Raw genomic sequence first — 27,108 nt, forward strand, 5'->3', positions numbered from 1 at the left:
AAGTTTGAGGCAATATCTGAAGAGTTGTTGTTATGGTTCTTTGAGCTCACTGTAGAGTCCTTGATTGTAGCGAGATCTTGCTTTTCATTGGGGCCCAGTATTCTTCTGAAACCTTGTTCTCTGCAGGAGACTTTTCTCTCTTGGGGTTCATGTGCCTTCACTGAATTCAGAGGCTTGTGAGAAAGAGATGGGAGCAGACAGGAGAGAGATCGTCTCAGTCCAGGAGCAAACAGCTTTCTCTGCCCAAACTTTGTACAAATTCAAAAACTTCAGGTTGCCCAGCAGGTTAGTCATGTGACTAGCTGGTTTGACCATGTCCATTTCTGTATTCGGCCATCTTAGCAGTCAACCTGCAATGCGGCCTCCCCCACCTTCAATGTCTGGGGATCAAAAGTCCATTGTGGGTTGAATGTGTCTGGGAATGGCTGCTTTGTCCTTCCAAACACCATCTGTTAATATGCAAATGTCTTTTCCAGCCACTCCTCCCCTCACTCCGGTAACAGTTTAAAATCAATGTTCATGACAAAATTAATGTGCCTCATTCTTGGCAGGTGGGGACCTAGCGTGACAGTGATCCTAACAAAAAAACGTTTCAGAAATGTTATTGCATCCCGCTGATTAAGTCCCCAACACACATCAGTGGTGTATTTGATCAGATTGTGAGATTGACCAGATTATGCCCGGTGCTATCAATTTACAACACAGAGAGAATGAAGGGAATGAAACATGTTCATAAACTGACCAGGGTCGAGGATTGACGATCTTGGGATCGGTAAATAATCTGCTCATTTGAGTCTGGGTACATCAATCTCCGCCTGACCTCAGCACTGCCTCCCTGTGTCCTTCTGAGAGAATGATGCGAGACTTTTGTCCCATTCTGGGTCAGGCCAATCTTTGTCCCCTTCTCAGTACATTGAGACAATTTGCCATCAAACTGTTAGATACTATTCATTAAAACCAGTCTCATTAAAGTTCCACCAATTGAATTCCTTCGAAATGAAGTTAACAGTGTCGTCTCGTCTTAATTCGGAGGCAATAAAAACAGAAAATGCTCGAAATCCTCAGCAGGTCCGGTAGCATCTGTTGAAACAAGGTTTCAGGTCGTTGACCTTAATTCTGTGGTAATCGATTCTCTCTTTTAATTTCCTCTCCCCGTGTTTTTCTAAGTATAAACGTGTATTAACTGTTGTATTCATTTATTACACAAATACGCACCTATATATATTCAGTGCAATGTTTGATGATGGGGATGGTATTTGGCGTTAATCGCTCATAATGTAAACTATAACCCTGACCTGCCAGTAGAGTGTGGTTTAATTCCTCCGCTCTCTTATTTATTAACATCAATCTCACTGCCCTTGGGACGGGCCTTGTAAATGAGAGAGATTGGACTGGAGTGTCGCACAGCACGTCCCCCCGGGGCCTGCCTGGAGAGCAGGATATTAACACTAGAGAGGGCGGTAGAACGAAGGATGGGATTGATGCAAAGGCAAAAGGATGTTCCAGAACTCCCGCGGTTTCTGCCCTCTACTCTCAGCAGCTGCTCTCACAGACAATAGGGATAAAGTTAGAAACTGAGAAGTGGAGTTGGAAACCGAGTTATAAACACAGACGATAGGAGCACCGACACAAACTGACAGCGATAGAAACTGCCACAAGCCGAGAGATCAGGATAGAATCAAAGTTTTAATCTTACAGAGTTAGAAACAGATGGCGAACAAAGTCAGGGAACTGGGGATTGAAAGATGGAGAGAGATGGGATCGGACTGGATTGTAAACTGGGAAATGGGGCTCGTATGCAGACAGGAATGGAACAGAGTGAAGGCGCGAAACGGAGATAGAAACAGAGAGATAGAAAGAGTAGTAAACAAAAGAGGGGGGGGATAAGAAACAGGGATATTGATAGAAAAAGAGGACGGAGTAGAGAAGGGAGAGTCAGAAAGAATTGTGGGCACAAAGTAACAAAGAAGGGATAAAAACAGATAGAAACAGGGAGCGAGGGGGATAGAAATAGAGAGGGAGTAAAAACTGAGCAAAGACCAAATTAGAGGATAGAGCAGAAAATTTTGACAAATGTTTCTCATTAAGAATTTCTCATATTTAATCAATTGATACGGATCCCGTAATTCAAAGCACATGTATAAAACTTCCCCAAAAAACTAAAGGTTTAAAAAGAACAGTGATCGCAATTTTCAATAGGTAGGCGATATTCTACTCCACCAAGGGTGCATGTGCTTAAATAATACTATGTGGTCCCGATAAATCATTGTTCTAACAGTCCAGTTGAGATTCTACCCCTGTTTAATGCGATGTTTTACAAGACCATGTCATGAATGGACTATTTCACGTTGATGTGCGTTACTATAGAAACCATTGGGTCCTCAAAACTTGTGTTAATAGTTTTATTTATTTTTAAATAATTAATGACATTGCACCTGCGGCATTTTGCGAAGTTTGGCGTCACTTCTCCTAATAAAACTTGTTCTTCGGGATGGAAGCTATTAAAACAGGGATCACTGGGATTTAATCATTTGCTTCTGAATTGAAAATCTTATAGTGTCGCTGAATGCCTTAAGAACAGGCTTACGCAGTAGCAAATAGTAATAGTATTAAATCAAATTTGGAAGTATTATTAAAATTAAAATAGCAAATCTGCGTGAGAGCAAACGTGCATTTAGTTTTAGAAAAAGGGCAACTTGACATCCGGAGAGTACATTAGAACTTGCCCTGCGTTGACAGCGAGGAGCAAGAGACTGTGACAGGGGATTCTATTTCTGGATTATTGAAAGACAATCTAATATAAGGTTAAAAAGGCGATTGCTTGAGATCTCAAATAATAATTGTGGTTACGCCGTTAAAAAAACCCGTCAGCAACCGCAAACAGAAAGGACATTTACATAGTTTTAACTTCCATTGGTTAGTTAAATACTGTCTATGAGACAGGTCAGTGAAAATTTATTTATAAGTATTATATATAATATTTATAAATGAAAACACCTTTCATTTTTCGTTATTTGGCCAAATAGCTAACCTGTTGAATTGTTCATTCTCCAATACATTTCTCCACAGTTGGATCTCTGCTGCCCTCTAGCAGTGGTCCCTAGAGTCGCACGGAATCCATGACGTTTGGACCATCCCGAGGAGGCGAGGTTTAAAGTGATTGAAAAGTGATATTGAAGCTTCAACACCCAACTGCTTGAACCGGTTTTCATTCGTGTTCAGCCTCGGCGATATTTCTAAATGGTACGTGTGTCTTTGTGTGTGTGTGAGTGTGTGTGGAGCTTTATTAACCTGGGATTGTGCAGATGCTGAGCATTGAGACTGGGCAGAGAAAAAAGTTGCAGCCGAAACTGAAGGGATAAAGGAGGAAAATGCAACCCAGGGTCGGCAGCGAATGTCTAACCGGATTCAACCCAGCTCAGAATGCGAGAGAGAAATGAATTTGGGCAAGCATGATGCCAGCTATTTGCATGAATGTCTCCGAGATGGGGACGATCCCTGAGCTCTGCTCGGAGTTGCTTTTCACAGGTTGACATTGCAGTGAGTGGGTCCATCGCCGGCAACTTACTCAACTCACTCACATGGAGACGGCAGCTTTTGTAAGATGACTTTTTCTGAGTTCACTAATCAGAGCTTCAGTGGAAACTATTCGAAGGACACGGGCAATGCAACGGCACTGAACCCCGGCCTTGCCAATAACAGGTCAACCGAGCCGGAGGAACAAGATGCCAACCAAGCGGTGGCTCTGGGGGTTGTCCTCGGTGCCTTCATTTTGTTCGCCATTGTGGGAAACATCATGGTCATTCTCTCGGTGGCCTGTAACCGCCACTTACAGACAGTGACCAATTATTTCATCATTAACCTCGCCATTGCCGACCTCCTCCTGAGTACAATCATCCTGCCCTTCTCAGCCAGCCTGGAGGTATTTGGCTACTGGGCGTTTGGGAGAATCTTTTGCGACGTCTGGGCTGCGGTCGATGTCCTGTGTTGTACGGCCTCAATAATGAGTCTCTGTATAATATCTATTGACCGTTACATTGGGGTACGCTATTCTTTACGCTATCCAACCATCATGACTGAGAAGAAGGCGGTGTGGATCCTGATAATCCTGTGGGTGTCCTCCATTGTCATCTCTGTTGGTCCTCTGCTGGGCTGGAAGGAGCCTGCTCCAGATGATGAGACACTGTGCAACATTACCGAAGAACCGGGTTACGCTTTGTTTTCCTCGCTCTTTTCCTTCTACCTACCTCTCATGGTCATACTGGTCATGTATTTTAGAATCTACATCGTGGCCAGGAGGACAACCAAGAGCCTGGAGGCTGGTGTGAAGAAGGAGCGCAGCAAAACCATGCAAGTTGTCCTCAGGATTCACTGCAAAAGTGTGATGGACGAGCCCAATTCCACCTTCAAGAACAAGGGGCAACAGTTCCGCAGCTCTCTCTCCATGCGGCTTCTCAAGTTCTCCAGGGAGAAGAAAGCGGCGAAAACTCTCGGCATCGTGGTGGGCGTCTTCATTCTCTGCTGGCTTCCCTTTTTCACCATTTTACCGCTTGGTAGGTACAGCGAAAGGGTCCAACAATTAGAATTGTTGTTAAACGTTGTGCAGCGTTTGTACAGTAGTCCCAGGACGATGGCTTTCCCCCCTTAATGTTAAATTGAGCTTATCAGAAAAGAATTGAGATAACATTAAATACAACATATCTTTGAGAGATCAGAATGCATCAAAGCAACTGCTTCTATCGGTGGCGCTGTGTATGTGTTTTTTTTTAGTGCAACCTTCTCTGGTTCTGAAATCTTTAAGTCCTCACTACAGTTGGGTTTTGCAGTTAAATATTCAAGTTGTTACATAGAGCTGATTAAAAGGTATTGGTTGTCGATACCAGGGCTGCAAACCACAAGAAAGTACCTAAGCACAGACCAATGTTGGATGTCATCTTTCCCAACTTCGGGTTCCAATCCTCAGTTTGAGCCAAAACTCATTTGGAAATCTTGCTATTTTCTGTCACATCCGGTCACTTTATCTGACTAATTAACTGTATTAGGCGACTTGCCATCCCTTTACAAAGTGTCATTATCAGCTGGGTTGTGGCTCTCTCCTGCACACCAACACACATGTGATGAAAATCACTCAAAAACCATTCGGCTTCAAATTTCCCACTGATCACTCGTTGTTCCTCGATCTTTTCCCCGCACTAATGTTTGCTCACGGCCAGTTGAATTCCGACTGTTGGTCGGTACTCGATGAAGGACGGTGCAAACTTCATTCCGGGTAGAATCCGCTTATCTTTAAAGTAACAAGCCAGTTAGGAACAAAAATGCTCATAACAGAGTGTGTAATTACAAATGGATGTCCACGCAATTGACATTGATCACACATACCCGTTATTAATTCTAGCCTCTACCCCGCACCCCCCCCCCCCCTCCCCCATCACCGCCACCCAGCCAAAATAAATACAGGAGGGCATAGTACAGTGCAGCAAATTAAGAATTCAGGAGCGATGCGAATGAGATAGTGGACCAAATATCTCCCAGATTAGTTGGATGTATTCAAGATACAAGGGGCTGGCGAACCACTTGCTCCTCACAGGAATTTAAGAGTGGGAATTTACACCGCGGGATGTTATGGTATGAATGCTTAACACATAGGAAGGAAGGAACATCGGAACAGGAGGAGGCCATTCAGCCCCTTGAGCAATTCAGTGAGATCATGGCTGATCTGTATCTTAACTCCATCTTCCCACCTTTGTTCAGTAAGCTTTATTACCTTTGCCTCGCCTAACACATTCCTATCAAACTCTTCTGTCTGTTATTTTAACAGAGGAAATTACCCATTTATTTTAAACACCCTGCTTAAAATAAAGTTACAATTCCTATTTTCCTAACCTACTATGAACGTTATGCCTTTGTATAATTATATTGCACAGTGTCATGTAATTTTCAATCTCTAATGGCACTTGCATTGAGTCTATAACACAGAACCCAATTGGTCCGACTGTTCTATACCAGTGCTTATGTTCCACAGAAGCCTTCTTCTACCCTACTGCATCTAACCCTACAAGCTTTCACCCTCACATGCTTCTCCAGCATCCCCTTAAATGCAGCTATGCTATTTACCTCAACTACTCTATGTGGTAGTGAGTTCCACATTCTTACCACTCTTTGGGTAAAGAAGTTTCTCCTGAATTCCTATTGGATTTATGAGAGACTATTATATTTATGACCTTTAGTTTTGCTCTCCCCCACAAGTGGAAACATTTTCTCTACATTTAGTGTGTCAACCCATTTCATTATCTTAAAGACCGTTAGAAGTTACTTCTCAGCTTTCTTTTTCCCAGACTAAAGATCCTCACAGTGTTAGTGTCATCCTTGAGAATCTCTTTTGTACCTTCTCCAATGTCTCTATAGTTTTTTTTTATATAATACGAAGACCAGCACTGTGCGCCGTACTCCAAGTGCTGTTTCACCAAGCTTCAGTACAAATTTAACATGGTCAGGGGAACTACAGACCTGTCAGCCTGACATCAGTAGTAGGGAAAATGTTAGAATCTATTCAAGAGGATGTGAAAGCTGGACACTTAGAAAATAATGGTAGGATTGGGCAGAGTCAACATGGATTTATGAAAGGGAAATTGTGTTTGCCAAACCTATTAAATTTTTTTCAGGATGTAACTGGCAGAATGGCTAGGGAAAACCACTGGATGTGGTCATAGAGTCATACAGCACCGAAACAGGCCCTTCAACCCACGCTGACTATCAACCACCCATTTATGCTAATCCTACATTCATCCCATTTTCCGTCTCACATCCCCACAATTCTCCTACCACCTACCTACACTAGGGGCAATTTGTTTTTTACAATGGCCAATTTATCTATCAACCCACAAGTCTTGGGCATGTGGGAGGAAACCAGAGCACCCAGAGAAAACCCGTGCGGTCACAGGCAGTACCCAGAACCAAACCTGGGTCGCTGGAGCTGTGAAGTTGCAGTGCTAGCCACTGCACCACTGTGCCACCCATTTGCATTTGGTGGATTTGTATTTTTAGAAGGCTTTCAGTAAGGTCCCACACAGGAAGTTGGTAAACAAAATTAGAGCACATGGGATTGGCAGTATTATACTAGAATGGATTGACAATTGGTTAACGGGCAGAAAGCAGAGAATAGGAATGAACGGGTCATTCACACATTGGCAGGCTGTGACTAGTGAGGTACCACAAGGTTCAGTACTTGGGCCCCAGCTATTTACAATCCATATCAATGATTTGGATGTGGGGACCAAATGCGATATTTCCAAGTTTGCTGATGACACAAGGAGGAGAATGCAAAGACGCTTCAAGGGGATTTGAAGAGGCTAAGCGAGTGGGCAAAGAGTTGGCAGATGGAATAAAATGTGGAAAAATGTGAAGTTATCCACTTTAGTAGGAAACACAAAACTGCAGAGTATTTCTTAAATGGTGAGAGATTGGGAAGTGTTGATGCTCAAAGGGACCTGGGTGTCCTTCTTCATGTCACTGAAAGCTAACATGCAGATGCAGCAAGCAATTTGGAAGGCAAATGGTATGTTGTCCTTTATTGCAAGAGGATTTGAGTACAGGAGTAAAGAAGTCTTGCTGCAATTGTATAGAGGCTTGGTGAGACTACACCTAAAGTATTGTGTACAGTTTTATTCTCCTTATAAAAGGAAGGATATACTTGCCATAGAGGGAGTGCAATCAAGGTTCACCAGACTAATTTCTGGGATGGCAGGATTGTCCTATGAGAAGAGATTTTTTTTTTCTTCATTCATGGGATGTGGACATCGCTGGCCAGGCCAACATTTATTGCCCATCCCTAATTGCCCTTGAGAAGGTGGTGATGAGCTGCCTTCTTGAACCGCTGCAGTCCATGTGGGGTAGGTACACCCACAGTGCTGTTAGGAAGGGAGTTCCAGGATTTTGACCCAGTGACAGTGAAGGAACGGCGATATAGTTCCAAGTCAGGATGGTGTGTGACTTGGAGGGAACTTGTAGGTGGTGGTGTTCCCACGCATTTGCTGCCCTTTGAGGAGACTGAGGAGACTGGCCCTGTATTCTCTGGAGTTTAAAAGAATAAGAGGTGATCTCATTGAAGCATACAAAATTCTTACAGTGCTTGACAGGGTTGATGCAGAAAGGATGTTACCCCTGGTGGGGGGCTGGGGGTGGAGTGCGGAGGTGGTATCTAGAACCAGAATAAGAGGTAGGCCATTTAGGACTGAGATGAGGAGGAATTTCTTCACTCAGAGGGTGGTAATTCTTTGGAATTCTCTACTCCAGAGGGCTGTGGCGGCTCAGTCATTGAGTAAATTCAAGACAGAGATCGATAGATTTCCAGATATAAAAGATATCAAGGGATATGGGGATAGTGAATGAAAATGGCATTGAGGTAGAAGATCAGCCATGATCTAGTTGAATGGTAGGGGGCCGACTGGCCTACCCCTGCTCCTATATCCTATGTTCCTAATATAATTTCTCTTCTATTCAATTCTATCCCTCTAGAAATGAACCACAGTGCTTGGTTTGCTTTTTTAACAGCCTTATTAAGCTTTGTCATAACTTTTAGTGATTTGTTTATCTGTGCACCTAGACTCCTTTGCTCCTCTACCCCATTCAGACTTTCATTATCCAAGCAGTATGTGGTGTTCTTATTCTTCCCACCAAAATGCACCACCTCACACTTATCTACATTGAAACTCATTTCTCAATATATGACAATTCTGTGAGTTTATTATTGTCTTCTTTGATTTATGTATTTTGTCACATTTGTCTTTTGTATTAACTATACCTCTCAATTTGGAGTAATTTGCGAATTTAGAAGTAGTTCTTCCAAATCCCGAGCTTAAATCATCAATTAATGTCAGTTGCAAAGAACAGAGGAATCAGCACCGTGGAACATCACTTCTCATCTTTTGCCTGTCTTTTTTTTTAAATAACTTTATTTAAAACCAGATAAATCAACAAAAACTCAAATTAAAATGCCATTTTCGGCGTCAATGATGCACTCCAGTCCCTGCGGTGCCCACCGGTCGCGGAAGGCCCCAAGCGTACCGGCGGACACCGCATGCTCCTTCTCCAGGGACACCCGGGCGCGAACGTAACCGCGGAAGAGGGGCAGACAATCGGCCTGTCTGAGTAACTGCCCTTATCCCTTATTCTCTGTTATCTGTTTTGTAATCAACTTGCTATCCATTCTGTGCCTGACTCCACATTATGAGTCAACTATGCTGTACCTTACTGAACGCCTTTTGAAATTCTGAGTATATTACATGAACTACATTACCTCTTGTCCACTCTTTCTGTTACTTCTTTGAAGAATTCAATAAAGTTGATCAAGATGACGTTCCCTTTTGAAATTCATGCTGCCTGCTCTACTGGATTTTTTGGTTTCTAGATGTTTTTCCATTGCACTGTTGAGTAAAGATTCTATTATCTTTATACGCAGGGTGATAGATTCAAACCAAACTTGCTTTTCGCACAGTTACAGACATGTAGCTGTCCTTTGTTAACAAATTTTCATTTCCCACATTACAACAGTGAATACACTTTAAAAGTACTTCATTGACTGTAAATCACTTTGGTACATCCTGTAGTCATGAAAGGCACTATGTCAGTGCAAGTCTTTCTTTTCTTTAAATGTTCATTTTGGGACCCTTTTTATATGTGATTTTGTGCATCACTGGTATCACGCTCCATTAATTGAAATACAACTGGAACCAAGTGGGCAGTCATGAAAGGATGACACCCAGGCTAGATGTAACAGTCATGTTTTTGCAATCTAGACTCTTAAATTCAACATTAGGTTTCAGATTTATAATGCTTTTCAATGGCACCAATGAATAAATATTAAATTAAAAACAGATCAAATAAAATGGATAATTTTGAACTGAAACAAGATTACTTGTAATTTGCCTAGTCTGAATTTGATTCTAACCATCCATGGTATGAAACGGTTTTGGAATTAGCTAACATTCCAACTGATGTTTCATCTCTTGGATTCCAATTCAGGTGAAACCAATAGGATTCTTTCTGCAAGGATTATATATAAAACTAGTTTGGTCAACATGAGACTGTAATCCCATAACATAAAAGTCCCTGTAACACAGCACAAAGTTCACAATCTTAGTTAGTTGACAAGGAAAACTCGTAAGAGAAATGGAGAAGCCATATTGATGCAGTAATGGAGCTCTTCAGGGTTTCATAGAATGGTGCAGCACAGAAGGAGGCCTTTCAGCCCAACGTACCTGTGCCAGCTCTTTGAAAGAGCAATCCAACTCCCCAGCTCTTTTCCTATAATCTTGCATTTTTTGCTTTTCAAGTATTTATCCAATTCTCTTTTGAAAGTTACTATTGAATCTATTCTCACCACCATTTCATGCAGCGTATTCCAGGACATAACATCAAAACAACTCACAACGTAAAGGCAAATTCTCATCTCTCCCCCTTCTTAAGATAAATTTGAGGAAGCTTAACTTTTCTTATGACCTGTAGAAGAAACTGACACTGGGCAACTAAGGTAAATAGAAAATGTTATTACTTTTTTTTCAGAAGCTTAACATTGTGAAAAGCCAAAGATTTTGTTTGGATGCTCCTTAAAACTTACCTCTTTGGCCATCATCTGCCCTAATGTCTCCTTAAGTGGATCAGTGCCAGATTTATTTTGATAATGCTCCTGGGAAATACCTTGGGATGTTTTGTTACGTTAAAGGCACTGTATAAATTTAAGTAATTGTTGTTGCTGTTGGTTATCTTGAAAGTTCGATTATATCAAGAGAATTATGAACATCATATTTACAGCAGAAACTCAGCAATCAACAAATCATTTTTTTTAAAAATGTGAATTGAATTCTCACAAATCCAAGCCAAGTAGTTTGCCACATACATTAAAGCTGTAGCTAACAGAATGAAAAGTAGCAGGTGTCTTTAGTATGCAACCAATTTGTTGAAATTGGGTCCTAGCAGATGTCAAAGTTACTGGCAGCAAATAAAGATAAGATGAGTTCGAGGACTGTCTGTCATCCAAACCTATAACAACTGTTAGCAATAAACATCATCCAAACTCTCATGGCGGAACCTATCATCACTTTGCTTTGGTTAACAAAACCCACAAAGCTGTTCTTTATAAACAGATCTACTACTTTGTTACAAAGCTTCATCCCTGATGACTAAGAGAAAGAATCAAAAACTTGTCTTAAAAGAGTGCCTGTTCCATTCTCGAGACATCCCAAAGCACCTCGCAACCAATGAATTACTTTTGAAGTGTAGTCTCTGTTATTATGCAGGCAAATGCGGCAGCTAATTTGCACAAAACAAAGTCATAAAAATAGCAATGAGCTATGTGACCAGCTAATGTGACTGCACAGTTGCAGTTGGACGATAGGAACATAGGAGAAGATTTGGCCACTTCGCCCCTCGAGTCTGTTCCACCATTCAGTAAGATCATAGCTGATCTATGACCTAACTCCATAAGCCCATCCTTGCCCCATATCCCTCAATACCTTTGGCTGACAAAACTGTATCAATTTCATATTTCATGTTAATAATTGATCGAGCATCAATTGCATTTCCAAAGAGAGATCCAAACTACTACTGCCCTTTGGATAAATGTTGTCAAGGACACTATGGGGACTCCCCCTGCTCTGCTTCAATAGTTTCATGAGATCTTCCACTTCTATTTGATAGACAAGACCTCTGCTAATGCAGCACTCCTTCAATGTTGCTCTAAATGGAGGCTTGCATTATAGCAAAAAACTCTTTCCTGCCAATGATGATCAATGTTCAGCCTTGAAACTTTTAGTTGAGAAGTCAAATCCTAGATTACCAGACTTTCCCAGGTCAAATAAATAATCTGCGATGTCCAAGTTAAGAAGAAGAAATGCAAATTTTGTATAATGCTCCATAAAGCTCTAAGTATTAAACAGCAGATTACAAAGAAAGACGTGCATTTATATAGTGCCTTTTGACTGCAGGACATCCCAAAGCAATTTACAGCCAATTAGGTGCTTCCAAAACCTAGTCACTGTTGTAATTTAACAGCAAATTTGTGCACAGCAAGCTCCCACAAACAGCAATGTGATAATAACCAGATAATCTGCTTTTGTCATGTTGGTTGAGGAATAAGTATTGCCAGGAAACTGGGGGCAATAGACCTTTGAAATAGCACCATGGGATCTTTTACATCCACATGAGAGGACAAACAGAGCCTCTGTTTAACACCTCATCAGAAAGACAGCAGCTGCAAAAGTGCAACACATTCTCAGTTCTGCACTCAAATCCTGGACTGGGAATTGAACACACAACCTTCCAACTGAGCCATAGCTGCTATATAAAGCCAAATGCATCCAAAGTGGAACACGTTTTTGTTGACAACACAGGACATTACACTCTGAGTAGTGAGAATAATTGCATATTAAAGACATAGCAGGGCGGCACAGTGGCGCAGTGGTTAGCACTGCAGCCTCACAGCTCCAGCAACCCGGGTTCAATTCTGGGTACTGCCTGTGTGGAGTTTGCAAGTTCTCCCTGTGTCTGCGTGGGTTTCCTCCGGGTGCTCCGGTTTCCTCCCACATGCCAAAGACTTGCAGGTTGATAGGTAAATTGGCCATTATAAATTGCCCCTAGTATAGGTAGGTGATAGGGAAATATAGGGACAGGTGGGGATGTGGTAGGAATATGGAATTAGTGTAGGATTAGTATAAATGGGTGGTTGATGGTCGGCGCAGACTCGGTGGGCCAAAGGGCCTGTTTCAGTGCTGTATTTCTAAATTAAAAAAAAGGACACTTCCTCTCAGAGAATCATTATATCTTGCAGTATAGTAGTAAGCTATTTGATCCATCACATCTCTTTGTTAGAACATTCCACAATTAATCCCAATGCCCTGCTCTCTTTATAGCCCTGTATCTTCCACAGTTCCAAATAATTAACAACACTATCCTTAAAAGGTACAGATGTCCCTGCCTCAACTATTCCCTTTAGCAAAGGACTCCAAGCTACAACAACCTCTATGTAAACAAATGCAGACACTATACAAATGAATGGATAAAATTTTTGTCCTTGACAAATTACACACACAATTAAAGTGCCTGTGCTAAGTTCCTCTGCATGCATTTTACTCGTATGAAATGTGTGCATATTTCCAGCATTTGTGCTGATTTTGGATTTCCAGCATTTTCAGTCTTTGTTTGACCATACTTTACATGTAGGTTATGATTTGGTCATTGCTGATAAAGTAATGGGTTTGATAATAGTTTGGACTTCAATATCTCACTCTGGTCTTGCATGAAAATTGGCTACAACAAAAGCTTGCCAGTGACAATAGAAAAAGTTTATAGGTTGGCACTTTAATCCTGTGTGTCGAAGAGTATTGAGATGTGTATTTGACCTCTTAATTGCTCATGTATTGAGTTCTCAATATTGGTCATGACATGAAAGAAATGGCAAAGAAAAGTCTCACTATGTCCACACAGTGAGGGAAGAAAAAAGATGGAGCGAATCATCCTGCTCATTCTCCCAGACCTCAGAGTAGCCGATCAGTGCTGATGGAGGTAACAATGAAAAAAAGGCAGAGTGAGAAATTGGTGGGTCACCTGGTCACCCATTTGATGAGGAGACGGAGCAAGTGAGAAAAGGAGAAAGGAAAAATAAAGAAACTAGAGGAATATAAAATAAAAATGTTAGAACTGTAAGCCTTCCTCCTAAACACGCGACCTCTACCACCTAGAAGGAAAAGGACAGCAGGCACATTGGAATAGCAAGTTCCACAGCTTTCTGACTAGGAAATATATCGCTGTTTCTTTATCGTCACTGGGCCACAATCCTGGAGCTCCCTACCGAACAGCAATATGAGGGAAGCTTAGCCACACAGTCTGCAGCATTTGAAGAAGGCTCATCACGACCTTCAGAGCAACTAGGGATGGGGAATAAATGCTGGCTTTGCCAGTGAAGTCCATATCCCCAGAATGAATATTAAATAATAGTCCAAAAAGAACACTTATAAATAACACTTGCACTTAATATAACATCATGTGAAACATCTCAGATTGCCTCACACATTGACTTACTGTTCAAGTTCATTAAAGGTGGCTCCGTTCCATTAGAATATGTGTATAAATCTGGGTATTAATTCTTGAGATGCAACATGATGAATTGCAAGGTCGAAATTCTTGACATACCCCATGATTTGAGTTTGTCTTGTTCAAATATTGTCATTTTGTGCAACCATATAATAAGATAGCATAAACAACATGTCCAGTCGAATGGCCGCCTGCCAAAAAATTGGTGAAGGTTTCAGTCCAGCACGTCAGTGTTTCCATTGTGCTGGCAGCTATGAACTGCAGTGAACTATAAGATTGTTTGCATTGGAGTTTCGGACATTGACACTGGTACAAAAAAAATGTCTAAAAAAAGGAGTAAGATGCTGCAATTTGGAGCAATATTCATGCAGTGTGTTTATATATTTGTTTTGTATTCCTTTGAGTATACTATTTACTTTTTTTGCCTTATCCTACCTGTACGCTCTTTGACATCTCAGGGTGGGGGTTGGGGGGTGGGGTGCGGTGGTGGTGGTCAGAGTTGTATTTGGGATTCCCATCCTTTTTCTTTGTGGGAACTTATTTATTCTGAACCCTCTCTAACCCTTTCTTGAATGCCTCCCACTGATCAGACACTGATTTACCTTCAAGTAACTATTTCCAGTCCACTTTTGCCAAATCATATCTCAGTTTAATAAAATTGGCTTTTCCCCAATTTAAAACCTTTACTCTTGGTCTGTCTTGGTCTGTCTTGGTCTGTCTTTGTTCTTTTCCATAACTACGCTAATTATGATCAGTGCAACCAAAATGCTTTCCCACTGATAACCCTTTCACCTCCCCAGATTCCTATAACTAATTCCAGAACTGTTCCTTCTCATGTAAGCCTTGCTATGTACTGGCTAAAAAAGTTCTCCTGATATTATTTTAAGAATTTTGTGCCCTCTGTACCTTTTTGCACTGATCTTATCCTAGTTAATATTAGGATAGTTGAAATCCCCTACTATTACTGTCTTTTTGTTTCTGCATTTCTCAGCAATTTGCCTACATATTTGCTCTTCTATCTTACTCTGATTGCATGCAGGTCTATAGTACACTCCCAGCAGTGTGATTGCTCCTTGATTGTTCCTCAGTTCAAACCATATGGCCTCATTTGATGCCCTTCCTTATACTTATACTGCTCACCTTATAACATGTGCCATGTGCATTAAACCATCAGGGTAGCACACTTGCCTTTCGAGAATATCTTTCTTCCTCAAAGCTATGATTGTTTCTTTAACCAATCTCCTTTTTTAAATCTACCCCCGATCAGTCTGAAATACCTGCCTTTCTTTAAGCCATGTTTCAGTAATAGCTATGATAGCCTACTTCCAAGTGTATATCTATACATTCACTCGTCTGCCTTATTCACTGGACTGCTTGCATTGAACTATATATCACTAATCACGAACAACTCCTTTTAAATGTCCCAGTGTTGATTTAAAATCAATTCTTTGAATCAAATTAAAACATTACTTAAACTCAGTCTTCTGGGTGAATGTTTGGCAGAACAAATGGTCTGTCAACCAATGATATCAAATTTGAACACGATTCAAAAATACTCTATATACAGGGGAGTGATTACAAAGCAGGAAGATGAACAGGGGTTCAGGTGGCATTGCAAACTGTAAAGATTGTGTTCAAGAGTCTCACTGTGTAATGGTCTTTATATAATAGATTAATGCCAATGGTGTCATTGCTACTTTCCCAGTAATAATTACCGAGATTATGCGTGAAATGTACCAGGGAAAACAAGTGCTAACCGGCAGAGTGGTTATATATTTTTCCAAGAGCTGGAGACTGTCTTCTAAACTTGGAGAGCATGTTGCAGCAGTAACCTTCAGGTGTTAAAATTCTCATTCTTGTATAAAATCCCTCCATAACCCCCGCCCCCATCCCCCCCCCCCCCACCCCACGTCCCCTCCCCCACCTATATCTGTACTCTCCTCCGGCTCTACAACCATCCAAGTTCTCTGCATAGAACATAGAACATTACAGCGCCGTACAGGCCCTTCGGCCCTCGATGCTGCGCCGACCTGTGAAACCGTCTGACCTAAACTATTCCATTTTCATCCATATGTCTATCCAATGACCACTTAAATGCCCTTAAAGTTGGCGAGTCTACTACTGTTGCAGGCAGGGCGTTCCACGCCCCTACTACTGCAATTTCACTTCTCCAATTTCACTTCTGCACTTCTCCAATTCTAGTCCCTTGAACATTCCTGATTTTAATTGCTCCACCATTGGAGCCCAGGCCCTATGCTCTAGAATTCCCTCTCTAAACCTCTCTGTCTCTCTAACTCTCTCTCCTCCTTTAAGACGCTGTTTAAAAAATATCTATTTGGCCAAGCTGTTATAATATTCCCTTAATATCCTACTATCCCCTTAACCCCTTACATGTCTTGGTGTCAGATTTGCTTTGATAACACTCCTGTGAAGCGACTTGGGATGTTTTATTATATTAAAGATGCTATATAACTGCAAGATGCTGTTAGTCAGTACAATTTATAGAATGAGGCTACTGTAGATCACTGAAGGCAGCAGCACAGCTGGATAAAATGGTTAGGAAGGCATATGGGATACTTGCCTTTATTAGCCGAGGCATAGAATATAAGGGAGGTTATGATGGAGCTGTTCTAGTTCGGCCACAGCTGGAGTACTGTGCACAATTCTGGGCACCACACTATAGGAAGGATGTGATTGCACTAGAGAGGGTGCAGAGGAGATTCACCAAGATGTTGCCTGTGCTGGAGCATTTCAGCTATGAAGAGAGACTGAAAAGGCTAGGGTTGTTTTCCTTAGAGCAGAGAGGGCTGAGGGGGGACATGATTGAAGTATACAAAATTATGAGGTGCATTGATAGATTAGACAGGAAGAAACTTTTTCCCTTTGTGGAGGTGTCAATAACCAGGGGGCATAGATTTAAGGTAAGGGGAAGAAGGTTTAGAGGGGATTTGAGGAAAAATGTTTTCACCCAGAGGGTGGTTGGAATCTGGAACGCACTGCCTAAAGATGTGGTAGAGGCAGGAACCATCACAACATTTAAGAAGTATTTCGATGAGCACTTGAAACGCATACAAGGCTACGAGCCAAATGCTGGAAAATCGGATTAGAATAGTTAGGTGCTTGATGGCCAGCACAGACCCGGTGGGCCGAAGGGCCTGTTTCTGTGCTGTATGACTCTATGACTCTAGTAATAGCTGGAGATTGAAGTAATTATTTTTTTTTTAGAGATACAGCACTGAAACAGGCCCTTCGGCCCACCGGGTCTGTGCCGACCAACAACCACCCATTTATACTAATCCCATATCACCTACCTACACTAGGGGCAATTTACAATGGCCAATTTACCTAACAGCCTGCGAGTCTTTGGGAGGAAACCAGAGCACCCGGCGAAAACCCACGCAGTCACAGGGAGAACTTGCAAACTCCGCACAGGCAGCACCCAGAATCGAACCTGGGTCCCTGGAGCTGTGAGGCTGCAGTGCTAACCACTGTGCCACTGCGCCACTGGGAAAGTAGCAATGACACCATTGGCATTAATCTATTATATAAAGACCATTACACAGTGAGACTCTTGAACACAATCTTTACAGTTTGCAATGCCACCTGAACCCGTTCATCTTCCTGCTTTGTAATCACTCCCATGTATTTAGAGTATTTTTGAATCATGTTCAAATTTGATATCATTGGTTGACAGACCATTTGTTCTGCCAAACATTCACCCAGAAGACTGAGTTTAAGTAATGTTTTAATTTGATTCAAAGAATTGATTTTAAATCAACACTGGGACATTTAAAAGGAGTTGTTCGTGATTAGTGATATATAGTTCAATGCAAGCAGTCCAGTGAATAAGGCAGACGAGTGAATGTATAGATATACACTTGGAAGTAGGCTATCATAGCTATTACTGAAACATGGCTTAAAGAAAGGCAGGTATTTCAGACTGATCGGGGGTAGATTTAAAAAAGGAGATTGGTTAAAGAAACAATCATAGCTTTGAGGAAGAAAGATATTCTCGAAAGGCAAGTGTGCTACCCTGATGGTTTAATGCACATGGCACATGTTATAAGGTGAGCAGTATAAGTATAAGAAAGGGCATCAAATGAGGCCATATGGTTTGAACTGAGGAACAATCAAGGAGCAATCACACTGCTGGGAGTGTACTATAGACCTGCATGCAATCAGAGTAAGATAGAAGAGCAAATATGTAGGCAAATTGCTGAGAAATGCAGAAACAAAAAGACAGTAATAGTAGGGGATTTCAACTATCCTAATATTAACTGGGATAAGATCAGTGCAAAAAGATACAGAGGGCACAAAATTCTTAAAATAATATCAGGAGAACTTTTTTAGCCAGTACATAGCAAGGCTTACATGAGAAGGGACAGTTCTGGAATTAGTTATAGGAAGCTGGGGAGGTGAAAGGGTTATCAGTGGGAAAGCATTTTGGTTGCACTGATCATAATTAGCGTAGTTATGGAAAAGAACAAAGACAGACCAAGACAGACCAAGAGTAAAGGTTTTAAATTGGGGAAAAGCCAATTTTATTAAACTGAGATATGATTTGGCAAAAGTGGACTGGAAATAGTTACTTGAAGGTAAATCAGTGTCTGATCAGTGGGAGGCATTCAAGAAAGGGTTAGAGAGGGTTCAGAATAAATAATTTCCCACAAAGAAAAAGGATGGGACTCCCAAATACAACTCTGACCACCACCACCGCACCCCACCCCCCCAACCCCCACCCTGAGGTGTCAAAGAGCATACAGATAGGATAAGGCAAAAAAAGTAAAACGTATACTCAAAGGAATACAAAACAAATATATAAACACACTGCATGAATGTTGCTCCAAATTGCAGCATCTTACAGCATGTTAACAGTTTATTTATTCACAAACAATGAGTTACTCTTATCTATATACCTGATGACAGGTGACCAAGGGCCTAACACTGCAGTTCTAATCTCAAGATAATCCCATTAGCTATGTGTACACATATTGGCACAATCCCTTATTATCCACTGTGATTGTATTATGTTTAAATGCTTTGCTGTCCACTGCTTGTAGCTGATGCAGTAATTTCAAAACAAAGAATATTGCTTTTCTGTCAAAAGTGGCATTTCTGAGAAATATTTCCTTCTCAGTTTTAACATTGGCGCACTGGTTTGTGAACAGGGACTGCATTGAGAGCTGGCCTATGTTGGACTGTTAAGGGGGAAACGGGTAACGTTATCCAAACCGTTTGGCGTGGATTTGAATGTAGGTTTGAGTTGAAGCAGACAGGGCTCTAGTATACACAATGTTATAGAACTTTGCACCATCTGTCTGCCAGGATTAAATATGGAATAAGGAAAGTTCATTTGGCTCATTGAGCCCATTTCTTTCCTAGGTTATGTGGAAACTTACACCGTCGTGGACTCTATCCAACTTCTTTAATCTCTTTCATCTCTTGAGGATGATGAATAATGATAGGTAGCATTTCCAAGAAGAGAACTCTTAAGTGAAAATTTTCCCTGATCCCAGAGGTACCAGTATTTTGTTCTAACAGTACAGCCTACATTATTCACTCTGGCATTCCGTGATGGCATGTTCTTCCATAGTGAGTTTGATTATCTACTTCTGCACTTCTATGCCCTAGGACGTTCCTTGGAGGATCTATTGATTGGCTTCCATAACCTCAGTGGAGGATCAGTCGAAACCATGCTTAGGTATCTAACCAAGATCTTCACTGATGCTATGCTGAATTTATGGCAGCCAATCTAATTTATGATGAGGCACTTGCCTTGAAAAGGTGAGGAATGAAGTCTAAAAAAAATCTCTAAGAGGTTGCATGGAATGTTGCAGCAATAATGCACAAAGGCCAAAGTAGTGAGAGCTTGGGTTGCATAAAGTGACAATACTCTTCCCAGCCAGAGTGGAGATGATTGGTAATTTCCCCCATCAATCACACTTGGAGATCACGCTGCTGTAAGTGACTGGGACAGATTTTACACACATTGGGCTGGATTTTAAAGGCTCTCCAATGCTGGGATTGGTGGCAGTGGGGGAAATGAAGACAGCAATGGAGGAGGCCGACCACCGACCCCGATGCCGGCAGGCCCCGTACTGATCTCGACAGTAGCGAGGCCTTGTAGCAACCGCCCCGCCGCTCGAATAGGACCATAATTTCCATATTTAAATTAATTTACCGACATAAAAGAAGGTCAGCGCCTCCTTATTCGCCACACCGATTTTCATTCGGGGGGGCCGGCAATGCTGCGCCTTCAAATCCCCGTTCGGGGAAACGAGGTATGACATCTGTGGGGAGGGGGGAGGAGGTGACTTTCTCTGTGTTGGAGGGGGGGGGAGCGGGGTTAAAACTCTTTGGATTGGTTGGGGAGTGATGGGAAGGGGTAAAAGGTTCCAAACTTGGCGGGGGTGGGGGGGGGTGGGGAGGGAAGGTCAGTTTTTCACAGTGGGTATTCTAGGGGGGAAAGGGCAAGAATGATGTGTAATGCCATTGGTGGGGGGGTGGGGGGTGGGGGAGAGAGGGCATGGAAAGCTTGTTTGATTCATTTTTTAAAACATATTTAAAAAGTCACTGTACCTTTAAAATTTAAATGCTCATTGAGGGCTGTAAGCCCTTTAAAAATGGTGCCGGCACCTGCCCATTGGTGCTGGACGCCGTTGCTAGGGACAGCTCGCCCGTCCCCCTATGTCATCTGAGGGGGACGGCGGGGGGCAGCCGTCCCAGACATGCTAATGAGTCACCGCGTTTAGAATCGTGGTGGCTCTGCAATGTGCAAATGGGGTGCAATTTTTTCCGCCTGCTGCTTTTAAAATGCAGCCCCATTATTTGTATTACGTAACTATCCTGCACTCATTGTGTTTTGCTGGAAATATCACCCTGCTTTTATCAGTAGAAGCTGTATTGGACATGAATTCTCTTTGCTTTGTTTCTTAGAGATTCCTTTTGAATAAACTCTGTAGACTGTTTGCTGTTTTGCAAGTAGACTCTGTTTACTGACTAAATAGACTTTCTTCTCTGTAAAGTATACTATTTACTGTGAGTTCTGCTGTAAGTCCCACCCTGCCTCCAACTCATTAGTTGATGTAGTGATGTCCATAGACACTCTGGTGATTCTACCTCAAGTAGTCTCACCCTGCCCTCTTAAATTCAATTTCAGTGACTCCATACACAAGTGATAATACACACTTTTCTTTGCTTGAATGCACAAAGCAACCTGAAACAGTGAAAACTCTGCTGAAAAATTGTCAGAACTTCCCTATAAATCCGCAGGAATGTGAATAGTGCTGACAGTAGGAAGACGGGAAACAGAAGTATTATTACTTCAGCATTATTTCAGTGGCTAAATGCGCATTTTAACTGAAGTTTTTTGTGATCAAAGTGCAATCTGTCAAATGAAAGGAGCAGAATGTCAATTCCAATCAGACGGAAAATCTAATGTGGCACACGACTGATTGACCTTTGCAATTGTGAGCCCCAAGACTTTTTTGCAAATGATAAGTATTTCAATTTGCAGGATAAATGTGTGAAAGTTAATGGAGCAAAATCAATGGAACTTGGGTTCAGCACAAAGAAACAATTGAAAGCAATTAGTGGGTCTCAGAAAATTATGTACAAACTGGAAGTAGTTTATTTGGAATGGTGCTTAGGATGGATTTGTATTTCAAGTGTCTCGTCTTTCCTTTAATTTTATCAGAAGGATTTTTTATGTATCAGTTTGGATTCATTATTTTGAATTGTAAATACCTTGAAGAATTATTCTCCACCATAATCTCAACTGACAGTTAATCAGATATTTGACTTCCATCGATGTTGTCAATGTGGTAATGGGGCTATTTGAATGAAACCAACTGCATTAGTTTTGTTAGAGTATAATAGACATAAGCTAGTGGACTAGAAATCCACAGACCTTGAGTAATAATCCAGAGAACATGAATTCAAATCCCACCATGGCAGTTTAACAATTTGAACTTAATTTTAAAAAGGTGGAAATAAAAAACTGACATCAGGAAAAGTGATTATGAAGCTGTCAGATTGTCATTAAAAAGTTGTTCAACAACAAGAATTTGCATTTACATGGCACCTTTAACAGAGTACAATGTCCCAAGGTGCTTGACAGGAGCATTATCAAAGAAGATTTGACATCGAGCCACATCAGCAGATATCAGACAAGTTGCCAAATCTTGGTCAAAGTGATAGGTTTTATGGTGTGATGACTTAAAGGAGGAGAGAGGGACAGGAAGGTGGGAAGGTTTAGGCAGGAAGCTTATAGTCTAGACAGCTGAAGGCACAGGCACCAATGATGCAGCAATTAACTTTGGAAATGTGTTTCTGCACAGGAACCTATAAGGTACTGCATGGCTGTGCTAAAAAAATTAAAGACGCTGCATACTGAAATGCGCATAACAAATATAGTATAGGATTAGTATAAATGGGTGGTGGATGGTCAGCACAGACTCGGTGGGCCGAAGGGCCTGTTTCAGTGCTGTATCTCTAAATAAATAAATAAATAATTTAGAAGGGATGCTGGTGGTAGAGCTGGAGAAGATTACAGAGATAGGGAGGGCCGCGACCATGGAGGCATTAGAAAACAAAGATGAGAATTTTGAAATCAAGGCATTGCTGGACCAGGAGTTAATGTAGGTCAGCAAGCACGGGAAGGGGAGAGGTGTCCTTTATGGAAGGATACCTGCGGTCCTGATTCTGTCTGGCCTATAGGTAACTCCAATTGCACATCAATGTCATTGACTCTTAACTGCCCTCTGAGTGGTCTAGCAAGCACTACCTCTTCAAGAGCAACTAGAGATAGACATTAAAAGCTGGACTTGACAGTGGTGCCCAGAATATACTTTTTTAAATAAACATAATAATGGATGGCTCTCAGTGAGTTACAAAGAGTAGACAATAGCTGCAAGCATGTATGTAACCTGCTTGAGATGGGGGAAGGTGACATGACAAGCTAGAAGAGCAAAGAGACTGGTTCACAAGGTCAACTAAACATAGAAAGTGGAGAACAACATGAGCAAAATCCCAAACAATTTAGTTTTGTTTTCTGTTATAAAAACAAAATACTGCAAAATGCTCGATATCTGAAATTTAAAAAATATTGTTGGAAATACTTATCAGGTCAGGCAGCAACTGTGGAGACTGAAACAGAGTTCATGGCCGGAATTTTCTGGGCCTTTTGGCGACAGGCTCGGAGGCAGGAACGCTGGCAAAATGGGGCGGGAAAGCATCAGGAAGGGGATACCCAACATCTTTCTCTAATACGGCCTTCTTACTAATACTAATTTCCATCAATTCCTCATCCTCCCTAGTCCTCCCTGGCAACAGGAAAGCTGGTGGCTCCAATGCCTGCCTAGCAGCCAAATAAGTCACTTAAGTGGCCAATTAAGGGCCACTTCCGGCCTCTGGGAGGGCCTGCCGCTGCATAGGGAGACTGCCGGGTGAAACCTGGCAGCCTCCCAGTGGATTCTGGGGGGTGGGCGCCCTCCTTTATGGGCACTCCATGGCCCACAGAGGCTCCCACCCAAGCAACAATGGCTGTCTTCGCAGCATTAACAGCGCTGCCGCTGCTCAGCGACCCTCCCCCAACGATCGCTGTGTCCTGCCTGCCTGGCCCCAGCATCCCCCAACTACACTTACCCCTCTTCAAGGGTAGCCAGCCATTAAGGCACCCTCTCGCTGGTGTTGCAGCCTCAACAAGGGCAACTGCTAGTGGTGGCACTGCTGTGGCTGCTGAGCTGCCAGCCCTCTAATTGGCCCGATAGCTCTAGGGGGAAGACCGCTGTCTTTAATTGGATGGCAGCCCTGGAGGCTGTCTGTCAATTAGCCGCTGCTGACAGTATCCTCCCTTGGTCCTGCCACCTGCTGAAGTGGGGTCGCTTCCCGCTTTCGACTCTGCAGCAGGACTTCTGCTGTCTCAACAAAATTCAGCCCAATGTTTCAAGTCTGTGACCTTTCATCGGAACAGACCAATTTTGTTAAGTCTGTGCTGAGCAACCCCAGCTTCTCCAATCTATCCACATAACTGATGTCCCTCATCCCTGGAACCATTCTCATAAAGCTTTTCTGCACCCTCGCTAAAGCCTTCAAATCCTTCCTAAAGAGCAGTACCCAGAATTGAACACAATACTCCAGTTTAGGCTGAACCAGTGTTTAATAAAGGTTTATCATAACTTCATTGCTTTTATACTCTTTGCCTCTATTTATGAAGCCCAGAGACCCGTGTGTCTTTTTAACTACTTCCTCAGCCTGCCCTGCCACCTGCAAAAATATGTACACAGATACCCCCAGGTATCTGTTTCTGCACCCCTTTTAGAACTGTATCCACTTTTTTTATTTTGCCTCTCCTCATTCTTCCTACCAAAGTAGATCACTTCTTACTTCTTAGGGTCAGAGTCATTTACAGCTTTTGTATTCAATGCTTCTATTTGTGAAGGCCATACCATATGCTTACTAACCACTCTCTTATTATCCTGCCACCTTCAAAGATCTTCTCTGCATTAAATTTCATCCAAATCGGGTCTGCCCATTCCATTATGTCCTCTTGAAGTTTATCATTATCTTCCTCACTGTTCGCAATACTTCCAAACTTAGTGTCATCTGAAAATTTTGAAATTGTGCCCTGTGCACCCAAGTCGAGGTCATTAATATGGATCAAGAAAAGCAATGGTCCTAGTACCGACGCTGGGGAATTCCACTGTGTACCTTCCTCAAATTTGAAATACAGCCATTTACCACTTCTCTCTGTTTCCTGTCACTCAGCTAACTTCATATCCATGCTGCCACTATCCCTTTTATTCCATGGGCTTCAACTTTGCTGGCAAGTCTATTATATGGCACTTTATCAAATGCCTTTTGGAAGTCCACATGCAGCACATCAACTGCAGTACCCCCATCAACTCTCTCTTTTACCTCATCAAAAAATTCAATTAAATTAGTTGAACATGAAAAAAATCTATGCTAACTTTTCTTAATTAGTCCACACTTGTCTGAGTGACTGTTAATTTTGTCCCGGATTATCGTTTCTAAAAGTTTTCCCACCAGCGAAGTTAAACTGACTGGCCTGTAGTTGCTGGGTTTATCCTTGCACCCTGTTTTGAACAAGGGTGTAACATTTGCAATCCTCCAGTCCTCTGGCACCACCCCCGGAGGACTGGAAGATTATGGTCAGGACCTTCACAATTTTCACCCTTCCCTCAGCATCCTTGGATGCATACCATCAAGTCATCAACCTTTCTAATGCCTCCTCTTTATCAATTTGTAGTCCATCCAGCATCTCAACCATCTCCTCATTCAATATGACTCTGGCAGTATCTTCCTCCTTGGTAAAGATAAGCAAAACCCTCATTTAGCACCTTAGCTACACCCTCTGCCTCCATGCATTAATCTCCTTTTTGGTTCCTTATCGGCCCCACTCCTCCTCTTGCTACCCTTTTACCATTTATATATATTTTTTTATTCATTCATAGGATGTGGGCATCACTGGCCAGGCCAGCATTTATTGCCCATCGCTAATTGCCATTGAGAAGGTGGTGGTGAGCTGCCTTCTTGAACCGCTGCAGTCCATGTGGGGTAGGTACACCCACAGAGCTTTTAGGAAGGGAGTTCCAGGATTTATGCCTTTTGCAGACTTCTGGATTCCCTTTTAAGTTGCAGAAATGCCTGTCTGTTCCTCATGGCCAAAATTCTTAAAATGGTACTGATTAAATCTTCTGAGAAAAAGAACTGTTACGTATCTGGTTAGATATGAGACTGAAGGTCATTGTACTTAGTGTGGGCAAAGATAGTCAAATAAAATGACTGCAGACGTGAATGCAGGATGGTATGTTGCCTTCCTGATGCCAGGGTCAAAGACGTCACGGAGCAGGTGCAGAGCACTCTGATTGGGGAGGATAAACAGCTAATAGTAGTGGCCCATATCGGTATCAATGCTATAGGTAGAAAGAGGGATGAGGTCCTTCAGGTAAATTTTAGGGAGCTAGAAAGGAAACTAGCAGGCAGGACCTCGAAGGCAGTAAATAAACAAATATCTATGGAAACTTACCAGCCAAAGTTCAATAGTGAGATTTGGGGATGGAGATTTGCTGAATAACATTTTTGGACAGATCTTCCCTTCGCAAATTAGAGGTTGAGACCACAAAAGAACAAAAAAAAAACACAGAATGAGAAAAGGCCATTCTGTTCATCTAACATACTCCTATCTTATACCATGTACAAACATACAATCTATTCCATCGTGGACACTAGCCCAAGTGTATATGTTCACTGCATAACCACAATAGAGGAGAGTGGAAATTTCAAGTCATGTTGAGGTTCTGATGCAGGTGATGTGAAGAATTCCCAGACCAATATTAAAGATCAAAGGAAGATGAGGAAATACCAAGAGACATTTGCAAATTTGAAGCTGTTTTCATTAGAACAATTAAGATTACAAAGTGATTGGATAGTGGTGCTTATAATTATAAAGGGATGGGACAGAGCTGATAACAACAGACTGCTTCGAGTGACCAAGGAGTCTAGAATGAGAGACAAAAGATACAGAATGAAATTTAAGAGATTTAGGAGATTGAGCAGTTTTTTCTTTCTCTGCAGGGAGATGTGAGGCAGTGGAATGCATGGCTGGAGTTAGTGATTGAAACAGAGGCATGACTTGGAATTTTCTTAGAGTTGCTCCCGCTCTTGTACTGTAACTTCGTCAGAAGTGCGATGGAAACATGGTTTACGCACATAAACAGAGTTCAGTTAATCTTGTGCAATTTCCTTGTAAAATCATTAGATGAACAAAGTGACTCTTGCCAACGCAGTGGCCAGCTGACGTCATCAGAGCACTCCAAGCTGCGCACATATGCAAACAGTCTCCTTCTGCGCTCTGAGATGCTACGCATGTGCAGCCAATGTCTTGCCAGGACTAACTGTTGCATGTACAGGAACACGTTCGCCCCACCTCGGCTACTCACCCCAGGTCGCCTGCTCCCCGCTGCTCGCTTTCCCCCCACCCCCGCCCTCCGGCTGCTCGCT

At 42.1% G+C, this 27,108-nt stretch overlaps 1 protein-coding gene across 1 annotated transcript in view; it reads left to right on the plus strand.

The window, feature by feature from the left end:
- Nucleotides 1–3,193: 3,193 nt before the first annotated feature.
- Nucleotides 3,194–27,108, plus strand: part of adra1d (adrenoceptor alpha 1D) — a 41,643-nt gene continuing 17,728 nt past the window's right edge. The window contains exon 1 of the mRNA XM_068042883.1: nucleotides 3,194–4,553. Within this exon, the coding sequence (XP_067898984.1) occupies nucleotides 3,605–4,553 (949 nt within the window). The 5' untranslated portion in view covers nucleotides 3,194–3,604. The remainder of the gene's footprint in view (nucleotides 4,554–27,108) is intronic.

Source organism: Heterodontus francisci, chromosome 1 (assembly GCF_036365525.1).
Source record: "Heterodontus francisci isolate sHetFra1 chromosome 1, sHetFra1.hap1, whole genome shotgun sequence".
NCBI classification, from domain to species: domain Eukaryota; kingdom Metazoa; phylum Chordata; class Chondrichthyes; order Heterodontiformes; family Heterodontidae; genus Heterodontus; species Heterodontus francisci.